This window comes from Nannobrachium achirus (genome assembly GCF_963921795.1).
Source record: "Nannobrachium achirus genome assembly, chromosome: 19".
Classification (NCBI taxonomy): domain Eukaryota; kingdom Metazoa; phylum Chordata; class Actinopteri; order Myctophiformes; family Myctophidae; genus Nannobrachium; species Nannobrachium achirus.
In genome coordinates this window covers 30,222,584-30,249,458 of record NC_137826.1, presented here as the reverse complement: position 1 = coordinate 30,249,458, position 26,875 = coordinate 30,222,584, and the positions used below count along the sequence as shown (strand labels likewise).

General features: G+C 41.3%; 2 protein-coding genes across 2 annotated transcripts; one reads left to right on the top strand and one right to left on the bottom strand.

Moving 5' to 3' along the window:
* The first annotated feature begins 1,283 nt into the window (after nt 1-1,283).
* Nucleotides 1,284-7,045, top strand: LOC308305036 (mannose-P-dolichol utilization defect 1 protein-like). Its single transcript, XM_080749676.1, has 8 exons — nt 1,284-1,653; nt 1,858-1,923; nt 2,674-2,806; nt 4,249-4,334; nt 5,008-5,126; nt 5,656-5,766; nt 6,167-6,281; nt 6,442-7,045. Exons 1-8 carry the CDS (start codon nt 1,380-1,382, stop codon nt 6,483-6,485), a joined length of 948 nt encoding a protein of 315 aa, XP_080605802.1. The 5' UTR covers nt 1,284-1,379; the 3' UTR covers nt 6,486-7,045.
* Nucleotides 7,046-18,505: 11,460 nt separating this feature from the next.
* On the bottom strand, nt 18,506-24,254 carry slc25a35 (solute carrier family 25 member 35; the record flags this gene model as incomplete). The annotated part of the gene is made up of 5 exons (XM_080748422.1): nt 23,774-24,254; nt 22,980-23,045; nt 21,642-21,794; nt 19,859-19,993; nt 18,506-18,676 (listed from the first exon to the last, which is right to left on the bottom strand). The coding sequence occupies exons 1-5, from the start codon at nt 24,143-24,145 to the stop codon at nt 18,506-18,508; spliced, it is 897 nt and encodes a 298-aa protein (XP_080604548.1). The 5' UTR covers nt 24,146-24,254.
* Between the last annotated feature and the right edge of the window lie 2,621 nt (nt 24,255-26,875).

The window sequence follows — 26,875 nt, the reverse complement described above, 5'->3', positions numbered from 1 at the left end:
GTTGTAGGGATCGATCAAGCTTTGGAGGTATAGAGGTGCCATACCTTTGGCTGCTTTGAAGGCCAGCATCAGTGTTTTGTATTCTGTGCGGGCAGCAACCGGGAGCCAGTGGAGTGAGCGGAGAAGGGGAGACGTGATCATTTCTGCTGGTTAAAGACCAATCGTGCTGGGGCATTTTGGATCAATTGGAGAGGCTTAAGTGCACATGCAAGGAGGACAGTGAGGAGAGAGTTTCAGTAGTCAAGGTTTGTTATGACGTCTGGATGAGGAGCTGGGCTGACTCCTGGGTGAGGAAGGGTCTGATCCTACGGATGTTACAGAGTGTGTGAACCTACAGGATCGGGTGACAGATGCAAAGTGTGTTTAGTCCAGGACCACACCCAGGTTCATAGCTGTTGGAACTGAAGTCACCAGGTTGTTGTCTATGGAAATAGTGAGATCCTGCATGGGGCAGGACTGGAAAGAAGAGAAGCTCCGTCTTGTCTTGGTTCAGCTTGAGGTGGTTGGCTGACACTGTGAGATGTCAGCCAGACATCCGGCAATGCGCTCTTCCACCTGGGTGAGAGAGGGGAGAAAGGATAAAAAAACATTTGAGTGTCATCAGCATAGCAGTGATAGGATAGATTGTAAGCAGAGATGACCGCACCAGGGATTTATAGTGTAAGAAGAGGAGAAGTACAGTGTGAAGTGTGGTTTACATATAGGATATTATGCAAGTAACACTCAAAAGTGTTTTAACAGATTAAACTATAAAAATGATTAGGGCTTATCTGTGAATCATTATCATACATTTTTATATTTCATGATTTTTATTCAGCAGCGGGAAACACTTGGCCCTGATTTTCATCTCTAGCTGGGAGTTCCGTCAAGAACTTCAAGCCACTTTCACCCCTGGTTTTGGGGGCCACCAAAATAAATCTCGCTTAGGAACACCAGAATCCTAGAACCAGCCCTGTTGGCATTATTTTATAGTTTTTAATTTCGGTTATTTATTATTAATTCAGCTTTCACATTTCCACCTTAATGTCCCTTCCTGCAAATGAAAAGGACCATGGATGAAATGAAACTGAGTTAAGTTTAATGTGTCATCTTTAATGTGTCATTTGTTTACATATTTGGTTCACTTAAACAAACTGATGCTAACCCAAAGTGTTAAATTCATGTGTAAACACTCAAAGACAAACATAGCTTACCTGGAGTGGGAGAGTTTCAATGCAAACTGATCAAACCAGGTGTTATTGGGTCAGTGTCTCATGATTTTTATTTCTATTCAGTATGTTAATTAGTTCACATCGGGGTTCCTGTGCAAATAAGCCAAGTGCTTACTAGGATCTCCTTTTAGTTGACCTTGTACCAGCTTGCACGTTTCCGTTTCCACTATGCCAGACCGGATCATCTTCAACATGCGCGCGTGCGTGCGTGTGTGCGTGTACACACGCGCGTTGCGTTGGTTAAAATTTTTTGGGGAGGTTGAAGGTTCTGTGGCGCCACCCCCATCCATTCCCAGGGAAACAACAGCTGCATTCCTGATCCCGATCATGGACACGTTGGAAGAAGAGAACTCACTGACCCCTGTCAAAGGATTCCTCCTTACTTATTTGATGCCAGAAATATGTTATGATAACTTTTTCGTCAATTTTAACTTTATGCATGGTGAGGATGCATGTTTTGAAAGAACTGAAGCTAATGCAGCAGTTTGGGGGCGGTTCCGTCCAATGTTTACTTTTACTCTCTGATCTCATATGCTTAATTATTATTACCGTTACATGCTAATCTTATTACCCTGTATTTATAATAATGGAAAACAACTTTCCAATAACAGGCTACTGCTGTTCTAAAGTCATTCTCATGTTCTAGTGCCTTGCTTGAAGATTGTACTGAGCAAAACAGTAGGGCTGTGGATTTTACTGGAGATTGTCATAGGTGAGGAATTTTAAATTTGTCTTATGAATATTGGGTACTATACTGTCTGTATCAGGCTTTGGCTTAACCCTTGTAACTTTACAAAATGTAAAACACGTCACTTAAATAACCAAAGGCTATAATGACTATTTGTTGTACCATTCTTTTGTAGACCTATGCTGTTTGCTGTAGGACTGCAAACAGCTGATTTATGAACACACATATTGAAAAGTCTGTAGCCTAAATACTTATCTGTCAATAATGTCTTGGCTAGATTATTGGGTTTAGCCTATTAACAGAGGACACATTTTGAATTTCAAATAGGCCTACCCCAGCAACAACAACATGTCAGCTAGACAGCCAATATCACCTCATAATAGATGCATTTTATAGCCTGTGTGGTTTAAAGCAGTGGTTCTCAACCAGTGGTCCCTGAGGGGGTTCCAGGTGGTCCCTAGCTAAATGATGGAGAGTTGGTGTGACCAAATGGACCCTTATAGATCTTTAACTCTTGAGAGTGTAAAAAAAAAGCACTCTCAATAGTTGAATTATTGTTAAACAGCATTACTGCATACTTAATTGTGGAGAGAATCTTATCCAACAATAACAACATATTCAAAGTTTTGGGTCTGAGAGGCTAAATCTCATCAAATGGTGGTCCGTGGCTCAAATGCCAGATAAGTAATGGACCTGGATATGAAAAAGGTTGAAAAGCACTGGTTTAAAGAGTCCCAAACTGTATGGGCCTAATGTGTCTTCTTCTTGTCACAGCACCTCCAGCTCAAGTGTTGAAGATAATAAAAGGGAGGAATGCAGACGGTCTGAGCCTGACCTCTGTTCTTCTGCAGCTGTACGCTGGCTCAGGACCCGTGCTGTTCCTCATGGCCAAGGACTTCCCCCTCAGGTACAAGTTTATGTTAAAGACCAGGCAAAAATAGCAAGCTCGCGTATATCTGCTATTTTTCGTGAAAATGTGTGCAAATCTTTGAATATTATGTATTTTTTTAAGCGAACATTTGTACGGTTACGGTAACTAAACTTTTGCTTCTGGGGGGTCCCTGGAACAAAATATTTTGAGATGGGGTCCATGGCCAAATACTTATCATTTTGGGGGTCCTTCACATGAAAAGGTTTGAGCACCACTGACATAGAAACATAGGTTTTAAAAAAAAAAGTAGGATTTGAAATATTCAAAGACTTTTCACGATATCTGCTATTTTTCAATAGTTAAAGCAGCCAGGGCCCAGAATTTGGTGCAACACCCCCGTCAAAGACCATGGGACATACTCAACGCAAAGGCAACGTCAAAGAGGCTGACTGAGGTTTTTTAAGACACTGGTTCACAAACAGTGGGTCTATTTAAATGTTTGTGGTTCGCGAGTAAATGTTTCCGTTTCCTACATTTAAAAAAGTTTAAACCAAAAAATCTCAACTTTTCATCAATTCAAAACAATTCCCAAATGTTTCAAAAGTATTTGATAAATAAAATGAAAGCAATCCAATAATTTCAATAAATACATTTAATAAAAGTAAAAGAAGTAGTGAAAATATATCTACAACCTTCACGCAGCACAAAGCCGCATCGCATTGTGAGGTTGTAGTCTTGTAGATCTGCTATTTTCAATAGTTTGGGTCCCGGGCAAACACCGAATATCTTTCTTGGGTCTTGAGCTAAAAAGTTTAGGGACCACTGGTTTAGGAGGCACTATAGGCAACTTGTATCAGCATGTATTATAACTATTCTATTTCAGTTTAAGAGTTCAGTACCGTTAAGTTTGTGCCAAAAGCATTCTATTGTTACAGTATAAACAGTTACCTTAATCCATTCAGAACGGGTACACATTATTGTGTATCATTATTTTATGCTTTAAGTTTTGAAAAATAGCGAGTGCCGCGCTGCGAGCTTGTAGATCTGCTATTTTTTAAAAATCGTGAAAATTAGAATTTTGACCCGATTCTATAAGTGTCTTTTGAATCCTTCTAGGTTTTTTTGAAAAACCTATGTTTCTATGTGTCAGCAATCTGGCCAGCCATCGTCAAAGAAAAGGTCCTTTTCACTTAACTGGAGCTCAGTTAGTCTGTTCTTGAGAGTGGTTCTCAAACCTTTTCATGTGAAGGACCCCCAAAATGATATGTATTTGGCCATGGACCCCCCAATTTGAGTTACAAACGTTCGCTTTAAAAATACATAAAATTTTCACGACTTTTTCAAAAATAGCAGATCTACAAGCTCGCAGCGCGCTTGTATATCTGCTATTTTTCAATTGTTAAAGCAGTCAATAATTCTAGGCCTATTAATTAATGCCCAATGTAATTTTTGTTATTTTAAATCTTATCTTAAAACAGTGCCTGGGGAGAGAGGCTCTTCATGTTGATTCAGACTGCGTTGATTGGCTTCCTCATCCTGCATTACCGTGGTCACACCCTCAAAGGTTTGCGCACACGCTCAACAATCTGTGTGTATTCAAGTCAGGTACTATGAACACAGTGGTTCACAAACTCCCAATGTGATTCCATGTGAGCTTGTAGATTTGCTGTTTTCAAAGAGCCAAAGTATGTAGGTTTAACAGCTGGGGACCCCTTGGAACCCCCCCAAGGACCCCATTTTCACTACCATTGCTGTACACAGCCTCTCTCAACAACAGAATAATACATGGCTCATAGCTCACATCAGTGTAGTGTTTCAATGTTGTTGTTCTTGAAGATCAAGTTGTCCTTCACTGTTTATACATATTTTCAAATAAAATCAATTTCCTGCAAACAATACCTGTGTCAGACTCTGTCTGAACAATTTATTTATTCATAATATGAATAAATAAATATATATATTATATTTCCAGCAGTTGTAAACACATCACATACAAATCCACTCACTTTAGAGTGAGCAGATTTAGGCTCATACGGACGATACCTTTACACCAAAGCTTTTTACAGCTACCCAACCCAGTAGTTTATGACTCATGTTTATGACTCTTATAGCGAAAGTATCACACACATCCAGGTTACACCACAATTGTCTGTATTAAGCTATTGGTCAAACTAAATAGCTTTTAACACAGAAGATTCTTCTCTGTCAGGGTTTATATCCCAGGGTTTATGTTGCAGGAGTGTTGCTGATCTCGGCCTACGGTGTTGCTATGCTCCTCCTGGGCTCTCCAACATCCCCTACAGCTGTCCTCTCTACACTGCAGGACTCCAGCGTGGCAGCAGTCATTGCAAGCAAGGTAGCAACTCGATGGGTTAACTTTATACTAAGCATATAATGCAGGGGTCTTCAACGTTTTCAGGCCAGGGACCCCTTGGTTGAGAGATGAAGCAGGGACCCCCACAACCTTTTCATAGATTCCATATAGTTTCATTGTTTGACAGCACAATCATCAGTGTATTTTGGATTCATGTCAATTTGTGTTTTCAGATATTTAACCACTTGAACCATCAATACTAAATAAACTTAAAAAAAGGAGAAAAAAAAGTTTCTATCACAAAGATTTGGAGGACCCTCTGTAGTAACTCTCAGGACCCCCTGTTGAAGACCCCTGATATAATTCATTATTATTATTATTATTATTATTATATGAGCTGGGTACTATTGCTCGAGTCGTGAAGATGGTTGTGTATCTAAATGTGTTCACGATGTGCCAACTACTTTTTATTTATGTTTATGTTACAGGGCCACATCCTGGGTCAAATCAACTGCCTTGTCAATGGTGGGGAATGTTATATTTTATTTGTTTTCTCATTATTGTACTACAGACTATCCAGGCTGGGACTAACTACTCCAATGGCCATACTGGACAACTCTCCAGTCTCTCTGTGTTTCTTGCCTGGGCAGGCTCTGCAGCACTTATCTTCGTTTCTCTACAGGTATGTTAATGCTAACCCTGCTCACTCACTCACTCACTCACACACACACGCACGCACGCACGCACGCACGCACACACACACACACACACACACACACACACACACACACACACACACACACACACACACACACCCCCACACACACACCCACCCACCCACACACACACACACACACACACACACACACACACACACACACACACACACACACACACACACACACACACACACAAATACAGTATATACGTCGTAGAGTCATGGCCACACACAAGCTGAACAAAAGGAAATTAACAGTTAATTCGTAATATTTGTAATATTGTAATTTGTCATTGTTACCTTTTATTTCATGTACTGTAACTACATATTATTTAAATGTTCACTTATTTTCCTCCTATTTTAGAACACAGGGAAGTCTCTCACCACACTGGCCCATATACTATCAGCCTGTCTCAGCTGTATCCTGCTAGTGCAGGTCGTCTGCTGCAGGAACAACAGCCCCTCTATGAAACAGAAGAGTGAGTAATGGTCAATGTGTTGTCAACTAGTCAGCAATATAATTAAATAGGGCAGTCTGTGAGTCAGAGAATTAACAAGGAGGAATTCCTGGTGCCACTGGACGTCTGGACGATATGTGTGATTTTAGTGTGTTACTGTCTGTTTTATATGTGTTTTCAGTGGGTCATATATTCCAACGTGGCAATGTTAAAAAGGAGAAATGAAGAAGCTGATTTGTGCCTGACCCTCCGGAGAACACTCAGGCATTTATCGTTGATAATTGTGTCTGTATAAAGTTTGCCAAAGGCGAAGCAAGCAGAGCAGAGCAGAGCAGAATCTTGCTCTAAGGAAAACAAACGGACAGTTCCCACAGAAGCTGAGTCTGTTTTGGGTTGAGATGAAGAGGGGGACATAACAATATCTGAACTTTTGAGGTGAGAGTTGAAAGCAGTCGGCTCAACCCCTCCCGTGGTCACAGGTCCACATTCTCGATCGTCCAATGGATGTCCCCCAATGTCGCACTGTTGACAAATTACGAGGTCTCCACCCAGACAGATGAAGAAAAGAATGAATATCACTGCCTGACAGACGGAAGAAGAGTGCCATTTTTGTTTCTCCGTCGTATCACACTCGTGTGCTGCGTTGAAATATATGGACTACTGATCAGTATTTTTTATCTCGGTCCTCCGTGTTATCTGTGTGTCAGTTATAGCTAATTTAGGCTCGTAGATAATGATAATTGCATATGCTGTAATGTTTTTTATTTTTATTAAGTAAATAAATATTGTCCTATAACAACAGAAGTCTTATTTTTGAACAACCACGCCATTAAAGAGCATAGCTCTGGCTTCACCTCCTGATGGTAATTTCCATGGTTTTAATTAGATAGCACTTTTGAATAGAAGCCTTTCACCACCCTGTGAACATCATCCATTTTATTAAACAATGTGTGATATTGCCCCCTAGTGATGTAAATAAGAATAGCTTCATATTCGCTTCTTATGTAAAAACTAAAAAACTAAACATAGGGTGTCATGTATTAAAACTTTGAAGTGCAAGAGGAGATGAGGAGTAATGGGAAACATTTACACTCAGTAGGGGAAAGAAAAGTTGCTGTTGGGTAGAAAACTTGTATGTTTCTGTTTGTTAAAGAGGTGGAGCAACTGGGATACGCCCATTAAAAACACTACAGCAGTGTTATTATGTTCAGAATATAGAGCTTTAACTTGTTAACACTCAACAGCCTAATAAGCATAAACGACAGAAATTGTGAGTCAATGAGGGCCTTTTAGAGTGTTTTTCTCAAAACACCCTGTGGACTTTCTCAGTAATGGTAGTCCATAGACCACTGTTTCTCAATGATGGGTCTGGGGACTGGGTTATCAGGGGTGCCCAGCTAAATGACTCAGTTATAGGAACCACATGCATTGAATTTCTTAGATCTTTATTTATTCATGAAATTACTTCAAAAAGGTTTTTTAATTCATGAAAATGTTTGCTTTTTTGGGAATATTTTTAAATAAATAAATAAATAAAAACAAAAAGGAGAAGACAAAAAATAAAAGGACCTATAAAATTGTGTCCGTGACCCGGCCACAAATGTGTTTGATTGATTGATTGAAGGCTTTATTAGAAGTTTGCATAGGAAAATGTACAGATTCATGACGGTACAGTTCACTGGTACAAGGTCTACTAAAAGGAGATCCATGAAAAGACTAAGCTTATTTCAACAGGAAACCATTAAAGTATCTCATATAACATTGAATGACAGACAAATAGAACACAGTACTATGCAGTAGATATGTAAAGAAAAAAAGAAAACAGTAGGTCTATACAATCAGTAAGTACAGTATATACAATATATACAAGGAAGGGGCAGGTAACAGTAAGTCTAAACAATCAGTATGTACAGTATATACAAGGAAGGGGCAGGGAGGGTAGGGTTGGGCTAGGTTTTTACCAGTTGTGAACGGCTGCTGCCTGTAAGTGGTTTTTTAGGGCAATTTTAAAGGATGCTAGTGATCCACACTCCTTTATGGCCTTCGGTAAGGCATTCCACATTTTTGTGGTGTAGCAGAAGAACGAGTTCGACCCTTTCTTTGAGTTGACTCTGGGTTGAACGTGATCTGTGGCACTGCCTCTGGTGTTGTAATTATGGACATCCTTAACGTTTTTAAAGTATTTTGACAGGTACTTGGGTATCATAGTGGTGTAGTGTATCTTGTACACCAGGCCCATTGCAAGTTGCTGTACTCTGTCATCTACTCTGAGCCACCCCACTCTTAACTGGTGAGTAGCGGTGAGGTGAGTCTGATTGGGAAGGTTAAGCAGGACCCTAATTAGTTTATTTTGGGCTGTTTGGAGTTTAGTTTTTAGGGCTTGTGGGGCGTCACGATACCATACGTGGACTCCATAGTCAAAGAGGGGCTGGATTATTGCACCAGCTATGGTCTTCAGTGTGTTGAAGTTGACCATTGGGGCGATCCTCTGTAGGAAACGAGTTCGTTGGTTGATTTTTTGTATTACTTTTGAAGTCATCTTTTCGCTGGAAAGATTAGCTTCAAGGATACATCCTAAGTAGGAGATTTCGTTTTTTCGTGTTATGACCTTGTCACCCACTTTGATTGTGAAGTTCTCTACCTTTTTGAGGTTATGATTTGATCCAAAGAGGATGGACTCGGTTTTGCCCAGGTGAATTGATAATTTGTTGTCGTTAAGCCATGTGCAGATCTTACTCAGTTCAGAGTTAAGTGTCTTTTCAACCTGCAAGTGGTCCTTGCCCGAGACTAGGAGAGCCGAGTCATCCGCGAACAGGAACAGGTTGCAGTCGCAAGCAGATGCCATGTCGTTCACGTATATTAGGAACAACAGAGGTCCCAGTATGCTACCTTGGGGAACTCCACAGCTTACTGGGAGGGGGGGGGACAGGGTACCGTTAATCTCCACCACCTGTTCCCTCCCCACCAGGTAAGATTGCATCCAGCTCACTGCTGCGCTGTCAAGACCGATGGCTTTTAGTTTCTCAATCAGAATAGCATGATCCACGGTGTCAAATGCCTTCTGGAGGTCCATCATGACCATGCCACTATACTTGCCCTGATCCGCTTCGCGTTTGATTTGGTCAGTCAAATAGAGAAGGCATGTGTCAGTGGAATGGGATTTTCTGAATCCAGATTGGAACTCGTAAATCAGATTATTCTCATCGAGATATCTTGCAATCTGTTCGTAGACTATTTTCTCCATGACTTTGGATATGGAGCTAAGAATGGAAACGGGGCGGTAGTTTCCAGGGTCTAGTTTGCTACCTTTTTTATGCAGGGGGGTTACTTTTGCTAGTTTGAAGTCCTGGGGGACATGACCCTGTTCGATGGAAAGGTTAATTATGTGGGTAATGATTGGAGCAATGGTGGCGGCTGAATCTCTGAGAAATCTAGCTGGGATTTTATCAAGGCCAGTGGCCTTGTGTTGAGGTAGGGCGCTCAATTTTTTAAACACTTCATCAGTTGTCACTGTGGTAAGTTTAAAGCTGTCTTTACTGACGCCCAGTTTTTTGTAGAATGTATTAACAAATTCTTCACCATACCGCCCAGATGGGGCGACCAGTCTTTTGACCAGTGAACGGGCTGTGGTGGTAAAGGTTTTGTTAAAATGGGTAGCCACTTCACCTTTGTCAGAAATGAGAGCGGCGTCCGTTTTGATGTTTATGTTGTGGCATATGGTTTTTGATTTTAAGCCTAATTGGTTGTTAAGCAACTTCCATAGGTCACGTGGGTTGTTTTTGTATTCATCGATTTTGTCGTCGATGTAGTTTTTTTTGGCGGATCTAACTAGGGCGGTTGTCTGGTTTCTAAGTCTCTTGCATTGAGCAGTAAGATGCTCAATGTGTTTTTTGAGGTCATGGTTGAATTTTTTCTTGAGCTTTTTGCAGCACTTTCGTTTTTCATCGTATTTTTTGTCTCTGAGTCTAGCTGATTCTGCAATATCTGAGTTATACCATGGCTCTTGGCGGGCTTTAACCCTGGTGGTATTCAAGGGGGCCACGTCGTCTAGAGCATCGGTCAATTTGGTTTTAAAACCGCACCATGCTTCCTCGACATCTGTACACTGCAGCTCTGGGGAAAAGTCTACACCCGCTAGTTTGAGATTAAAAGCCTCACTGGAGTAGTTCTTCAGGCTTCTAGCAACGACAGTTCTGTGGCCACTAGCTTTGGGTTTGTGTATTTTTCGGGTAGAGTAGATCATATAATGATCACTAAGACCGCATACAATAGCCCCGCTAGCGGTGACTTTGGACTTGTCAGTGGTTACGACGAGATCTATGAGGGTTTGAGAGTGCTCTGTCACCCTGGTGGGTACTGTGACAAGCTGAGTGAGGCTGTATTGCTTGCATAACCCATCAAAGGACTTGAACATGGGTGCGTCTTTACGCAAAATGTCCACATTCCAGTCGCCCAAAATGTGACACTCGGTACCGTCCACCTTTGCTAAGCTCTCATCAAACAGCTCAAAGAAATCATTCTGATCAGGTGGTCTATAGACAGCGCATATTAGTATGTTTTTGGCATGTTCAAAGATTACCTCAATCCATACAGTGTCCCGACCCAATGCTTGGGAACCACTGATCTATTAGACTTCCTCACACTTTATCCACAATATACGCAAAATGATGTTCATCCGCTGGGCGGCTGTGGCTCAGGGGGTAGAGCAGGTCGTCCAATGATCCGTGGCCGGCTCCTTCTGTCCACATATAAGGGGGTCTTTATACCAGGACGATTGGAAACGCTGCCGGTCTCGTTTTGGATTTATTACCCAAAAAACGTCGCGTTTACACCTTGTTGTTGGTTCGTTTTTCTGTGTTTATACTACAAGTTGACAACGCATGAATTCAAGCAAAATGTGTCATGTTCCCAGCCTACATAGGCCTATACTGTGTATTTACCCTTCAACTATAAAATATAGGCCTATATTGTTTTTAATGAGACATGCTTTGTAATTAGGCTATGCTCCCAAATCCATATTATTATCATCTGTTCGCATATTCAATGAGTCCCGCAAAAGGAGGTTTTTAGCGAGGTGAAGTGAAACACCAACAAAAGTCACCTGGAAGATGAAGGTCGGAACATTTATAGCCTATGGAGCATATTTCTGGACATTATCTACGGGGATGGGCTATATTAAGTGAGTTCTGTCTTCTAGCTGCAACACAGAAGTATAACGCACCATGCGAGGCAACTAACGGAGTAGGCTAGCCTACAGAGGCACATATGGGTATGGTAGTCTACCATACCTTGATTACAAGGGAAAATAATAAAATGTACTTCTTAAAATAAATTCATCATGCCTGTTGCTAAGTATTGGCAACATGACTGTCTTGCATGCGTGCCTTGCACGTGCAAGACCAGACAACAGTCATGTTGCCATACCTTAGCTCTTACTGAACTGACGCACTGCACTGGGATGCGGCGCAATGGAGGATGATGTGCCGTCGCCGTTGCGAAATAAACTAACGGAATAAATTAATGAACTGACGCCATACGCCACTGGCAGTCTGTTATTTCACTGGAAGTCACAATCATAGCCTTCCGTTATGGCTTTAAGTAAATTGCCTAGTTTGGAAGCAAAACATGCGTGCCTTAAGAGGAGGCTAGACGCACTGGAGAGAAAAAGCGACATGATTTCTTTGACTGGAGGAGAGGGAGCGAGGATATGGAGGAAGTTTTTGTGATGGTCTCTGACTGACTGGACAGTTATGTTTATTCTGTCTGTCTGTCTGTCTGTCTGTCTGTCTGTCTGTCTGTCTGTGTCTGTCTGTGTCTGTCTGTCTGTCTGTCAGCAAGACTCAGCATATTACAATAACTCACTCATTAGGCTACCTGAAGTCCGCTGCGTCTGTGATGTGGCGCGGTGCATGAAGAATTAATCCAGTATTTTTTGGTGAGAAGTTGAAAAAGGGGGACGCAAAATAGTCATTAATCATAGCTTTGCTTAGAATGGTTTAATTTAACTTTGCGGAGAGGAGAGCTGTTGCAACTCCGACAGGCCAGCTAGGGTACCAGCCCAGGTGCGACGACTTGTGCGTAATTAGACATTTTAAAAGGCTTTCATATAGACTACTCCTGACATTTTTCAAATGAGGTTTGTGCTAATAGATCACTGGGCTATTTTCTGGGTTTTAATTAGGCCTACAACAACACAAATAATAATAATACATTTTCGGTTAGTCTGACAGACTGACACTTATATGCAGCAGGGGAAATATAAGTGTCAGTCTGTTATTATTTGTGTTGTTGTAGGCCTAATTAAAACCCAGAAAATAGCCCAGTGATCTATTAGCACAAACCTCATTTGAAAAATGTCAGGAGTAGTCTATATGAAAGCCTTTTAAAATGTCTAATTACGCACAAGTCGTCGCACCTGGGCTGGTACCCTAGCTGGCCTGTCGGAGTTGCAACAGCTCTCCTCTCCGCAAAGTTAAATTAAACCATTAGGCTATGGTATTCCATTCTAAGCAAAGCTATGATTAATGACTATTTTGCGTCCCCCTTTTTCAACTTCTCACCAAAAAATACTGGATTAATTCTTCATGCACCGCGCCACATCACAGACGCAGCGGACTTCAGGTAGCCTAATGAGTGAGTTATTGTAATATGCTGAGTCTTGTAGTCCGGGAAAAAAAGGGTGATTTTTGGCTGAACGTGGATTCGCCTGTAAAAGTTTTTTTCTCAACTGATTCTTGTAGCTTGGGGTCACCTCTTAAGGATTCAAGAGGATGACCAGTGATATCCATTGAGCATTTTTTATTATTAACCCCTTAATGCCTGAAACATGGGCTCCCATTGACTTTCTATACAAGAGGAAAATACCCAGAAAAAGATTATTTTTCGGGGTATTTAAGGAGGATCTGAGGGGTCTAACTAGGGGTTTGTCATGATGCTGAATCCATTGCAGGCATTTGTTTTGCAGAAAAAACATTCCGTGGGCTAGAAATAGCCTCAGAAAACAATACACATATGGGTGAGTATTCATGTTAGTCGGAGGCCTTAGGGTTTTTTTTCTCGTGCTAATCAGTCTAAAAGTGCAAAATTTTGCACAGATGTAGCTCAGGGCATGCTCTAATGATTTAGCTAGGTCGGCGACCTTCGGGGTCACCACAACACCCACAAAACTCTGAAAAGTGATGACTCATCACTTTTCATCACTTAAGTCGATGGGAGCCCAACTTGATTTGGCCGCTGTGGCGACCCCGAATGTCGCAGACTCGGGCGCCCTAGCTAAATCATTAGAGCATGCCCTGAGCTACATCTGTGCAAAATTTTGCACTTTTAGACTGATTAGCACGAGAAAAAAAAACCCTAAGGCCTCTGACTAACATGAATACTCACCCATACGTGTATTGTTTTCTGAGGCTATTTCTAGCCCACGGAATGTTTTTTGTGCAAAACAAATTCCTGCAATGGATTCAGCATCATGACAAACCCCTAGTTAGACCCCTCAGATCCTCCTTAAATACTCCGAAAAATTATCTTTTTCTGGGTATTTTCCTCCTGTATAGAAAGCCAATGGGAGCCCATGTTTCAGGCATTAAGGGGTTAATAATAAAAAATGCTCAATGGATATCACTGGTCATCCTCTTGAATCCTTAAGAGGTGACCCCAAGCTACAAGAATCAGTTGAGAAAAAAACTTTTACAGGCGAATCCACGTTCACCCCCATTTTTCCCGGACTAGACAGACAGACACAGACAGACACAGACAGACAGACAGACAGACAGACAGACAGACAGACAGACAGACAGACAGACAGAATAAACATAACTGTCCAGTCAGTCAGAGACCATCACAAAAACTTCCTCCATATCCTCGCTCCCTCTCCTCCAGTCAAAGAAATCATGTCGCTTTTTCTCTCCAGTGCGTCTAGCCTCCTCTTAAGGCACGCATGTTGCTTCCAAACTAGGCAATTTACTTAAAGCCATAACGGAAGGCTATGATTGTGACTTCCAGTGAAATAACAGACTGCCAGTGGCGTATGGCGTCAGTTCATTAATTTATTCCGTTAGTTTATTTCGCAACGGCGACGGCACATCATCCTCCATTGCGCCGCATCCCAGTGCAGTGCGTCAGTTCAGTAAGAGCTAAGGTATGGCAACATGACTGTTGTCTGGTCTTGCACGTGCAAGGCACGCATGCAAGACAGTCATGTTGCCAATACTTAGCAACAGGCATGATGAATTTATTTTAAGAAGTACATTTTATTATTTTCCCTTGTAATCAAGGTATGGTAGACTACCATACCCATATGTGCCTCTGTAGGCTAGCCTACTCCGTTAGTTGCCTCGCATGGTGCGTTATACTTCTGTGTTGCAGCTAGAAGACAGAACTCACTTAATATAGCCCATCCCCGTAGATAATGTCCAGAAATATGCTCCATAGGCTATAAATGTTCCGACCTTCATCTTCCAGGTGACTTTTGTTGGTGTTTCACTTCACCTCGCTAAAAACCTCCTTTTGCGGGACTCATTGAATATGCGAACAGATGATAATAATATGGATTTGGGAGCATAGCCTAATTACAAAGCATGTCTCATTAAAAACAATATAGGCCTATATTTTATAGTTGAAGGGTAAATACACAGTATAGGCCTATGTAGGCTGGGAACATGACACATTTTGCTTGAATTCATGCGTTGTCAACTTGTAGTATAAACACAGAAAAACGAACCAACAACAAGGTGTAAACGCGACGTTTTTTGGGTAATAAATCCAAAACGAGACCGGCAGCGTTTCCAATCGTCCTGGTATAAAGACCCCCTTAGTGTCCTTGGGCAATACACTGAACCCCACATTGCCTCCAATGAGTCGGTCGGTGTTAGTTTGCCACCATTGGTGTATGAATGTGGCGTCGACTGTTCGCCCCTTCACCTCCCAATGAATGAATGGACCATTGTAAAGCGTTTTGAGCGCTATGCAAATGCAATTCATTATTATTATTGCAATGTGGGTTCATGCTGTATAGAAACGTGTGTGTTTGACTGTCCTAAAGTGTGCCTCGTAAGAATTCTATTGGCACCTTTAGTTACACTCTCAGATTGTCCTTTTTTATTTTAATGTCAGTAAAGCAAAACAATTATCACAATGTTTATTGAACAGTACTGTGAATGATTCTATGATCTTTTTGTGGTTTTGGTACATTTCTAATACACATTATATCTATGGGACCATGATGGAAACAAGTCCCCATGACGTTTTTGTGTTATCCTTTTGGTGTTTTAGTGCACTTCTGTGCTGTTTACATATTTGACTAATAAAGTATTCAATCAATCAATCAATTAAAACCTGTTAAAGTACTGTTCAGACTTCAGAGCTACAAACTTCCTGTAATTAGGCTTTACACCAGAATTGTAATGTATTTTGTAAATTATTTCAGGAGCAGTGTTACTCACGCACACAAGGTATCTGTGTGTATATTTATCTTTATCTCAGCCTCATGTAACCTCAAGTGTGGCTGTGTAATGTGTACACTATGCGTCAGTCATCAGTTAATTTTTTAGTTGTATTCAGTACTTGAGATATTTGTGACTGATTAATTTGTTATTGTGTGAGTTGCTAATGTTGTGGCAGCTGAGGTTGAGAACAGATTTAAGCATGATGCTACTCAATCTATTTTGAATGACAAAGAATGTAAAACATAATATTAGCCTTTGATTTTCAAATATATATTAAAAAGAACACACCAACAAGTCACTTCAATGTCAATACATTTTCTTTATCTCACACCACCCCGAGGATGTGGTACTTTCCAATGGGGAACTGGGAAAGTAGCACATTTGAACGTTCACATTTATAAGTGGGAGTATAATCAAAATGTGTTTAGCTGTTGCTCAATACTGGGGAGAGCTTTGTTAACAGAGGAACAGAGGAAATTCAATTTCTGCTTCACCCAGCTGAGGAGGACAGGAGTTGAAGCAGTGACCTTCTGATAACCTCTACTCACTAAGCTACAGTCGTCAGTTCTGATTACACGTCTTTTCTATCCAACTGAATGCAAAAGATCAAAATAACTCACACAGCATCAGTGAGGACATCGGGCAGAAACCTTGTACCTCCAGATTTCATTTCATTCATTGTTTTTCCCGTAACCTGATGCCCTATACTTCGTTGTTGAAAGACAATCTCCGTTTTGGACATTCAAGGTTTTCATCTGACAGCGACAATATAAAACCTACCCATGAGGTAACACACCCCAAATGAAACAAAGAGTTGTTCACGGAGTGGATGGGGTGGGTTGGCCAGTATCTTAACATTGACACCATAGGCATAAGCAGTAGTCCAGGCTATTGTGATCAGTATACAGTATACAGTCAGTCACATAATACAAATAAAGAAAATACAAAAAAAAGGTCAAAGCAGTTTTAGAGCAAAACTACAGTACTGTTGTTGGTACTTCCATCACATTATGCAGCTATTACAAAATCACTTTCTTGTTCTTCAACAAGTATTTCAAGATGAAATTGAGGTTTTTAGCACTGTGCTGTTTGGTTAAGGTTAAGTAAAGTTGGCCCCATGACGATTGGCAAATAGAACTTGGCAGCACAAAACAACCACCATTTTCACTCATCATACCAACATAGTTGAAATGTCAGTGATTTTAGTATACCCTTAATAAAACAATACATTCTGTGCTAGAGGTCATTTTTTTAGCATAGCAGAGGCCAAGATTGATTTAATTAACTTTCAAATCACAGGGGAGGTGGAATGTCTAAGTACACTAAAAACCAACTATGGTATGTGACTTGAAAAGAATAATAATACTAATAGACTCAGAATAATAATATCTCAGACATAAACATGCTCTTTGCTGCTATCATTTTAGTTATTTTAAAGAGCTTCAGGAAAATTTGGTCTGTTGTTGAAGCACTATCTCGACACACATTTTATAAACCAGTGTTCAAGGGAGTGCTATGTTTATCGGTATGAAAAATAAAATTGCAGTTAAACATTAAACATTGACCAGGGTTTGACTACTCGCATTCATGTGCTGGTTCCATTTCTGTAAATTTTGTCAATAAAGAATGAGAATCTCAAACTAGTGACCAACCTCAACCTGCCTTTGAGACTTGTGTATTGAGGGGAGACTAGGTACAATTTGTTGGTTTATTTAATATTTATACTTATTAGAGGGGCTGCTATCTGCAACCTGATGCTTATTTGGAATTGAATGTTAACTTTTAGTTTTGAGAAATTTGGCACAATCCCATGTGTAGCTTAACAGCATAAAAGTACATGATTTCAGATGTATGCAGCCATACTGTAAGTGTAAATGTGTCAACGCACAGTTTTCTTGATAGCAGTAGTAGGGGATTACTTTGTAACAATGCGTGGGATCTCTCTCCTAAAAAGGAAATATTTAACAGTAACTTTGATAAACATAACTGAACCATTAAAATCAGACCCCCCCCCCCCCCACACACACACACACACATACAAAATATTCACAAAACCTGTGACATTGGTTTCGACCAAAAAAACATGCATGACTGTATATTCCTGCCATTGACCTTGACCTATTGGTCTATTGGTCTATTAGTATTATAATTTGTCCTCGGGCGCTGAACTGTGCCAGTTAACTGCTCCTGGGTCAAATGCAGAGGACAAATTTCCCAAAAGGGGATAATAAAGTATGCCTTAGCTTATCTATTTAAAATATTTAGTTTTTGGAATGGCATGTAGTCGTGCTAATACAGTACATGATGTTACTATACAAGATGTTTCTTCCGTAGTTAAGATTATTGCATAAGATACTAAATCCTCTTATCTCCTGTCTCATATAAGTTAAAATCAAGTTAATACATTGATTCCTGTGAGGAAATGTTAACATGTATTGCTAAAATACAATGTATCTGCACAAATGACACCCAAGATTAAATTCATGTACAATTCCTAATGAATGAAGCAACTTGGGTTCTGGAGTGTTACAGTAACTGCAGTTTAAATACATTTAGCCCTGTTGGTTATCAGAATACCGCAGAAACTGAGCCAATGTGCTACGTACATTCTATGCACTTTCCGCTGAAGTACTTCAACATATTCGTAGATCGTCACCTCTACTCTTTCCCATAAGGAGAATACAGCAGCTCCTAGTTTGCGATTACCTATTTAAAATGAGCTCATTAAATGAACACTCATTTACCTGTGAACTGAGAGCTTAATGTGTAATCCGTTTCATGCTTAACGTTGTCTCTCTGGTGCTATCTGTACTGCTTGTAGAGCTTGCGCAGTTCATCCCAGAACAGCAAAGACAGGATGGTGTGTGGACCTAGACGGAAATAGGAGGCTCCCAAGCCTTTGTAAAGTCCTGTCAAGCCCTCCTTCTTCAGTGTCTTTGAGAAGCAGTCAAGGAATCCTCTATAAAGTTGACCCTAGATGAGAAAATTACATCTTGTGAAAGATCTGCAGGGTGATTCTCGATGATCATGTAAGGGAGTTAACATAGGGAGTCTGAGATACGTCACTACAGTCGTGGACACTTCAGAAACAAGGCTGTGTTCTTGGAACAATTTGGAGCAGCCAGCACTCTGTACTTTGACTGACAACCTGGGAATATTTTAACTATGTGACGGCTCTAGGTACAACTGAACTCAAGGATCCACAGGGGTGGAAAAAGCAGCACACCAAAATGAAGATGCAAGACAGGCTCAAATGCAATGTTCCATTTTATTCTGAATGTTAACGCATTTTGGCACGAAGCCTTCCTCAGAGCAGGTTAAACCTGCTCTGAGGAAGCCTCACCACATTTTTCCACTCCTGTGGATCCTTGAGTTCAGTATGTACAGTCTATCAATGAATATATAGGAAGGTGAATACGTGAGTAGGTCTCTCATCAGTACATCATAATAGAAACAAGTATCAGCTGAGTCTATCAGTAGTCAAGTATTTTACCACACTATCAATGTTATATAGAATCACACTAATTCAGAAGTATTCTCAGCGGCCATGGTTGGTTAATATTATTGTACCAATTTTGTAAGGTCAAACTACTGTACATGACAGATCATTTATTAATTGTGCTGTTTGTCCCTCTATGTTCCAACACAAAACTATTGTTATTCTAACATTGTTATGCACGTGATGAGATATGCTTCACTGCAGGTCTGTAAAAGGATGTTGACCAGAGAAATTATATCTCAATAAGGTCATAATGCCCAGGACACTGGATAACACATTGGCATTGTCCTTCGGGCTACTGGACCCATTGAAACAAAAACATCTGATATCCACTGTTATGTTATAATTGTCCAATCAGAATATGACTAATGCCTTCTGTAACTCCATATATCTGTGAAATTATGTCTTGTATGGGCAGAAGGCACTATGGGTGAATTGCTGTACTGTACGTTGGAACTATTCTTTCAATACAACTAACAGAAAAACGGACGTACACTGGTGTGGTCTCCTTTCTTGTGTGGGAGGGAATTTAATCATTTTTGGGGAAACTGTCTATTCATATGGAATTACAAATATTTCCATCAATGGTATAAAGATGTAATGATTTATTGATGTTATTTGCTAACATGTAACAAAGTCAATGTCTACGTCCTTACCTTGCCTAGAAGATCCACAGGCTGGTTATATAGTCGTGTGCTCACCACATCAAAAGGCGTCATAGCCAACACCACAACCACACTGCTGATCATGCCTGCAGACAATGCCACAAGCCAGCTGTCTTTGGGAAACACCTAGGAAGTAGATACAGAGTACAGTGAGGTACAGTGAACATGCAGCTAGTCCATCAAAACCGCCCTAAGGACCCACCTGTTCAAAATTGCTTTTCCCAGGTGTTAATGTTTTTATTGCGACCGTAGGTCACAGTTAACAATGAAAACCGGCACATCTTGTCTGTATCTGAGTCAGTGAGTAAAGTATCATGCATAATGATACATGAGGACCGCTACTTTTTTTCAGTAGAACCGCCGATCCAGCCAATATGCCCATAAAAGGGGACAAGGACTGAGAGACAGATACTGACGTTACTGTACAATGTACAGTTGTACGAAACACATTCTTTTTGTAGAACCGCCGATCCAACCAATATGCCCATATCATTGTCCTTGATGATTGGTTGGCGTCATTTTAATTCACAAGATTTCTTGCTACTTAGGGGAGGCCATGGGGGTATCAGGGATCTCCATGGGTAACTGGTCCGATATATATTAATACAGGATTCCGTCCTGCGCACCCTCACCCGAGGTCTGGTTATTTATAATAACGTTTTTTTCTCCCCCTTATAAAAAGCGACTTTGAGTACTTAGAAAAGCACAATAAGAGCACCGGTATACAGTAAGAATGAAATAAAAGTCAGCATGTGACATGAGCCTGTTTCTGTAATGCCCATGAATGAGATTTGTATTTTTCACCTCACCATACCAAGTTATGTAAGCTGCATGTGCATGGGCATGAGCTGAGGGGATGATGGGAAGAATGGTGTCGAGTTTCGTTCCAAAATGGTGCAAAAGGCTAGTGCTCTGTCCAAGCTCCTCTGAGGTGAGAAAAGGCTGGGAATAAAGCTTGACCGATTGGTTTTGTGAGCAGTACACAAACACTACTACAAAGTAGACCAGCCATCTGTCTTGAAACTGCATTCCTAAAATAAGCAGAATGGGGCGGCAATATACACCTCATTCTTACTGGTCAACAGAGATTATATTACCGGGCGGTAGCCTATATGTTTACACATTTATAAACAGAGTGGAAGAGTGGAAACAGAACAAGTGTTGTGAAAGAGACAGAATGTTCTGTAACGTGAGGCATGCAGTGAGACCAAGAGCAAATGAAGCTAAACCACTTTTAGCAAAATACTTTTACTTTTACTTTATGAATAAGAGTAGTGGACTGACTGTCAACTACTCAATCCATCACTACCTATTTATAACAAAAGGCAGAACTTAACAGTGGTCTGAAAGTAAAAGCTAAAACACAGGTTTATTTCCTGTTTAGTTAGTTTAGTTAACCTACATTACAGGCTACAAAATGATTATTACAATGCTTATGCTTGGATGATTGTACAGTAATTATTTCCCTCAATTAGAAAATGAGCAGTGTAGCCCAACGCATCGTGCATATTCCACTAGGACAGCTGAAAACATATTCCAGACTACTGTATGACGTCATTCAGAGGTTCAAAGGGGTACATACCATAACAGGCATTATGCTCTACCCCCACCACTGAGTCGGAATGCCAACCCCCCCACCCACCCCGTTTGCCAGATTTTTCTTCTCTGTCTCCATTTGGTGTAATGTCCATGCACTGGTGCCAATGTGAATCTCCCTCCTGGGGATTAATAAAGTACAGAACATCATCATCAAACAGATTTAGCACATCCTAACCTGTAGGTCAATCACAAGTTCCTTTGAGGCGGAGAATGTGGAGAGTTGAGCGGCCGAGCCCACGCTGACCCTTGGTACGGCAGCAGTGGAGCCCCTCCACAGTCCCAGGATGCCATGTTGCTTGTGGATGTCCACCAGAGCATGGATCATTCCCTGACACGGACAGTAACATGAGTTAACAGTATAGTAACATTCAGACACGTGCACACGTAGACATCAAATAGGGCTTGAGCCCTTTTATCCGTCTGTAAAATGTGCCCTCTACAGACCATGAATGCAGTTTTTACTATGGTAAAAGAAAGGCAAATTATATTATTCCATGCCATAACTGAAGGCTGCATTCAAGATAATTGCCTTGTCCAAACTCTCCTGAACTTGAATGCAGCATCTTGCCCTATCTGTGTAGAAATCCATGCCGTTACGCCACATCTCCAGAATTGACTTGATTATGTGAAGTAAATTATTATACATTATTATATGTATGATAATACATTTGTACACACACAAGAACAGTCTGTACATTGCTAGGCTGGAGATTCCACTAGAAGTGCAGTGTGGCAGGTTGACCTGGGCCTCCCTCAATTAATGGACATGGTGAAAGAAGTCAGGGCAGCACCGAGCACACACACACGCACACACACACACACACTGGGCCCCTACTCCCTGGAGCACAGGACGCGCGCACACGCACACGCACACACGCGCACACACACACACACACACACACACACACACACACACACACACACACACACACACACACACACACACACACACACACACACACACACACACACATTTGTTTAGGTTACTGTAGACATACTAACGCACACACCTCATGCATGGACTTAGAAGTTAGCATGCATGTGCATAGACACTGGGTATAAAAGCTAGCCCAAATCTCCGCACTTTGGTCTGTTACAGTCAGCTCTCTGTCAGAGCTGGGGTCTGTTGAAGTCAGAGACAGTTCTGTTGGAGGGTTCACCATGTAAGCTACATCTGTCTAACCCGTACTCCCCGTCTCTTCAATAAAACCAACTATTGATGGACAAATGAATGAACCCTTAAATTTGTTTCCGTGGGCAGAGAGGCCTCAAACCCCCACAATACACAACAAGCTTAGTTCAGTGTGGTATCACGCACCGAAAATAGCCGACCTCCAAGCAATGCGTTGTGAGCTTGCCTTGGAGGTCTGCTATTTTCAATATTTCCACCAAAAGGCCCTTTCAGCTCAGCTCTAGCCTTCTCTGCACGTCCCTGGTAACATTAGTTGCTGGCTGCACTTGTCACCGATGTAACTAAGGTGGCATCATGTATATTGGTATACCAAGATGTTACCTGGTGTTTATACTGGTGTCCAACAGCAATGGAGGAGGTTGACTGACTCTGAAGGTGGGTCTTCACCTGTCAGAGTCACAAGACAAGCCATCAGGATATCAGCTCACCTTGAAATGACACATCTTATAACGTTTAAACTAAAGCCGTAGCAGCTGTGTTAGCATACTTTTATACAGTAAAACTCTCAGTGTTAATATATCCATTTGCACATTTGTAACTTTGACAGTGTATGGGGCTGTTAAGTATGACATCATTTTGTAGGCAGAGGATAATTTCTGCCCCCAGTTTCCGGGAATCTTTTTACTATTTACACATTTTCTTCTCTTTGTTGTTGAAAGGAACGTGTTAGAATTATACTTTAGTCGTTATTTTTGTCTCGGATCTTTTGAAATAGCGAGGGACAGAAAATGCTCTGGGGGCAGAGTTCTCCTCTGCCTACAAAATGATGTCACGGCTTAAAAGCCCCTACCTACTACAAATGGAACGGGTCCATTTGGTGCTGTAAGCTAGTACACTACACCTTATTTAATGGTATTTCTATCTCTGAGACCCTTATTTATATCGGCTCAATTTGGTTCCATTTGTACACTCTCAGAGTTACATACCCTAAGGGTCCATTTGGTTACTATCATTTAGCTGGGGACCCCTAACTCCCTCAAGGAACCCTGGGGGTCCCCGGACCCCACTTTGAGAACCAATATGGGCTACAGTACAGTCCAGCAAAGCAAGGTCAGACCTGTTTGTGTACTAACTATGTAATAGGCCTATAACTACTGGAGTGGCTGGCTACAAACCAAATACACGGGACTCCCCATCACGGCACCGACAACCCCAGCAACGGCCCCTGCCAGCGTGGTTTTGGCAGCGCTGACCCTTCCATCAGTGTGGATGTAACCGCAGGAGTCCATGATGGAAAACGAGCCCAGTCTCACTCCATTCATTAAGAACTGATACACGAGTCCGGGCACCAGACCCTTCTGTAAGCCGGCCAGTCCCTCGACCTTTCCGATCGTGTAAAACGCGTGGAAAACGTTCCTATAGTAGACCTGGTACGTGCCCCGGCTTTTCAGTTCTCCCTGAAGCTGCATGCGTGTTTTCACCACCTCCAGTGGGTTCGTGAACAGACACGCGCCGCAGGCAGCCGTCCCGCTGAGAAGGAAATCCATCGCAGCAACGGAACAGATCAAGGTCAACTTCTCTCTCTGCTGTCTGTCATTAAGTGGTCAAATCAGAGGACCAGTGGGCACTGGGCAGCAGCAGCAGCAGCAGCAGCTCCGTCCATATTTCCTCCTTTTCTATCAGGTCTTGTACAACAACAACGCGCACGGGCACGTTCACGGTCACGCACCTCCTCTCTGGCTCTCTTATGAGCATCCCCTCCTCTTACGCTCGCGCTTAACCAATGAAAAGGCTGCCTGAGCCCTGCCCATGTACTGTCATCAAAATGAGCCTAGCTGGAGTAACGGTCGTCTAGTGTGACTTTTGTGTGCAGTGGATATGGGCTCGCCGCTCGGCCCGGCTGCAGTGATTGTCACAACAATCACATAATTCACATTGGCATTACAGGGGGCTGCCAACAGTGGTGGAAAAAGTACTCAAATGTTGTACTTAAAGGAGTAGTTCACCACTTTTCAACCTGTCTTCATATAATAGGTCCTCACCAGAGCCCTAGAATGGAGAGTTGCGTCACTCCCGTTCACTTCATGGGGCCAGGTCTTCTACGCACACATCTATTGGCGTATAGTGACAAACGGCGAACCGGAAGTTTACAAAATGCATTGAAGTCTATGAGGTGTAAAGTGACAATGAACCACGTGACCAGCGCTGTTTCTGACCCTGCGGTGACACCACTCTCTGATTATACTGCTCTGGTCCTCACTAATGTTCATAATAAAATAGCACAATTTTTTTCTATTCAGTCTGGGTCTCATAGGAGAGCTGTCAAATCCTTCCTACCGGTGACATCATCGTTTGACAAAAAAAATTAAATAATATTTTTGAAAAAAATTGTGATATTTTATCATGAACATTAGTGAGGACCTATTATATGAAGATAGGTTGAAAAGTGGTGGAGTGCCCCTTTAAGTAAAAAATACTGCAATTTAGGCTATAGGCCTACTAGTCGGTCGATGACAAGTAGGTCTAAATGTCCGGAATTCAAAATTGACTCGAGTAAAAGTAGGCCTATAGAACACCATTCTAACAAAATATAGGTCTATTCCCTCACTTGGTATTTTGATGATGGTGGTGAAGAAGAGCGCTGTTCAAATGTCAGTTCAAAATCATTGTCAAAGTTGGTATATAGGCTGACTACCTTGTCCATAGAGCTTTTCAAAGTTGTTTCAGTGTTGTAGGTGTACTGTATCCAGTGAGCAGTGACAATTTCACTTATGGCCACTAGATGTTGCTGTAATTCTTTTGCATCTACATCCATCATCATTCTTTGCACCATAATGGGCCCTGCTTTGATTGATTGATTGACTGATTGAAAACATTTTGCAAAAATAAAAGCACAGTTCTATACAAAAGGATGCTAAAAGGATTAAACCACTAATGGTTTCCATTGGGGTCCTGTGTATTCGAAATATTCAAATATGTAATGACAGGCAAATATTCAATATGCAAAAATATCATTCTGAAAAAGAAGAATATGTATAAAGGAAAGGTGGGGGGGGGGGGGGGGGCAAATGATGCAGTATTTGCCCGCATACACCTCATGTTTTATGCGGTCGTTCAGATAGAGTAGGCATGTGTCAGTGGAATGAGATGTTATTATTTCATTAACTTCTTTCTATTGTTTTGGGGGAATGCGTACAAGTGGCTAAATATGTCATTTTACACAGAATAAGCCCATTCCCAAGATGCAACGCAACCTTTCATGGTTGAATGTGACTTATGGGGACTAGAAGTGTTACTGTAAATAGCAATAAAGAAACTGCTGGCTTAATGTGTCTAAAAAGACATATTTAGCCACTTGTACGCATGCCCCCATGCGTACACATGCCCCACATTTTAGCACAGTAAACACGATAAAACAATAAAACAAAGCAAATGAAAACATTTTAACACTCACTTTTTCTTTTCTCTAATTACAATCTGAAATATGAACCCTTGTTGTAAAAAAACAAAGTTGTCCTTTAAAGACAAGGCAACTAAACAGATAACTATTATAGACCTATCGCTCTGGCCATTATCCTCTCCAGAGTATTGGAAAGAATCCTGTTTGTCCTGGCTGCAGATAACCAGTTTGGGTTTAAAAAGAAACATGGCACAGAACTATGTATCTTTGCACCTAAAGAAATGCTTGTCAGCTACAGTAGCCATAATTCCTCTGTGATAGTGAGAAGCCACAAGGACAATAAATTGGCCTTCCCAGCCTTTCACTTAAGTGTCACTCTGTCTGTATGCCAGGAAATCAAGTAGGCCTACCGTGGCCACATTTTCACAGATAATCACCATGATGATAGAGATATCTCTAGACAGTGCTGCAAACTTTATGCTAAGGCTAATATGTTGCTTTGCAGGTTCAGTATGTGTTCAGGTCCTGTCAAGTGTGCACTTTTTAAAGCATTCTGTACTCATAGCTTTCTTATGGTACAAGAAAGGTAGCTTGCCTACAATGATGCTCTAAGGATTCTACTTAAAGGAGTAGTTCACCCCCAAAATGACATTTTCTTCCTATTGAAAGTCACGCCATGGAGAGTAGAGTTCAATAATATTTTTAGTTTTTTGTCACATTCCTAAGACAAAAATGTGATAACAATAAATTTACCCCCATTCGTTCCGGATGGGGACCCGTTTCGAAAGGGTTCCCCATCCGGAATCAATGGGGGTAAATTTACTCGAATTACTCAATGTAACATTGCTTGTAATTGTCTTGTGGCTGGGGCCTATTT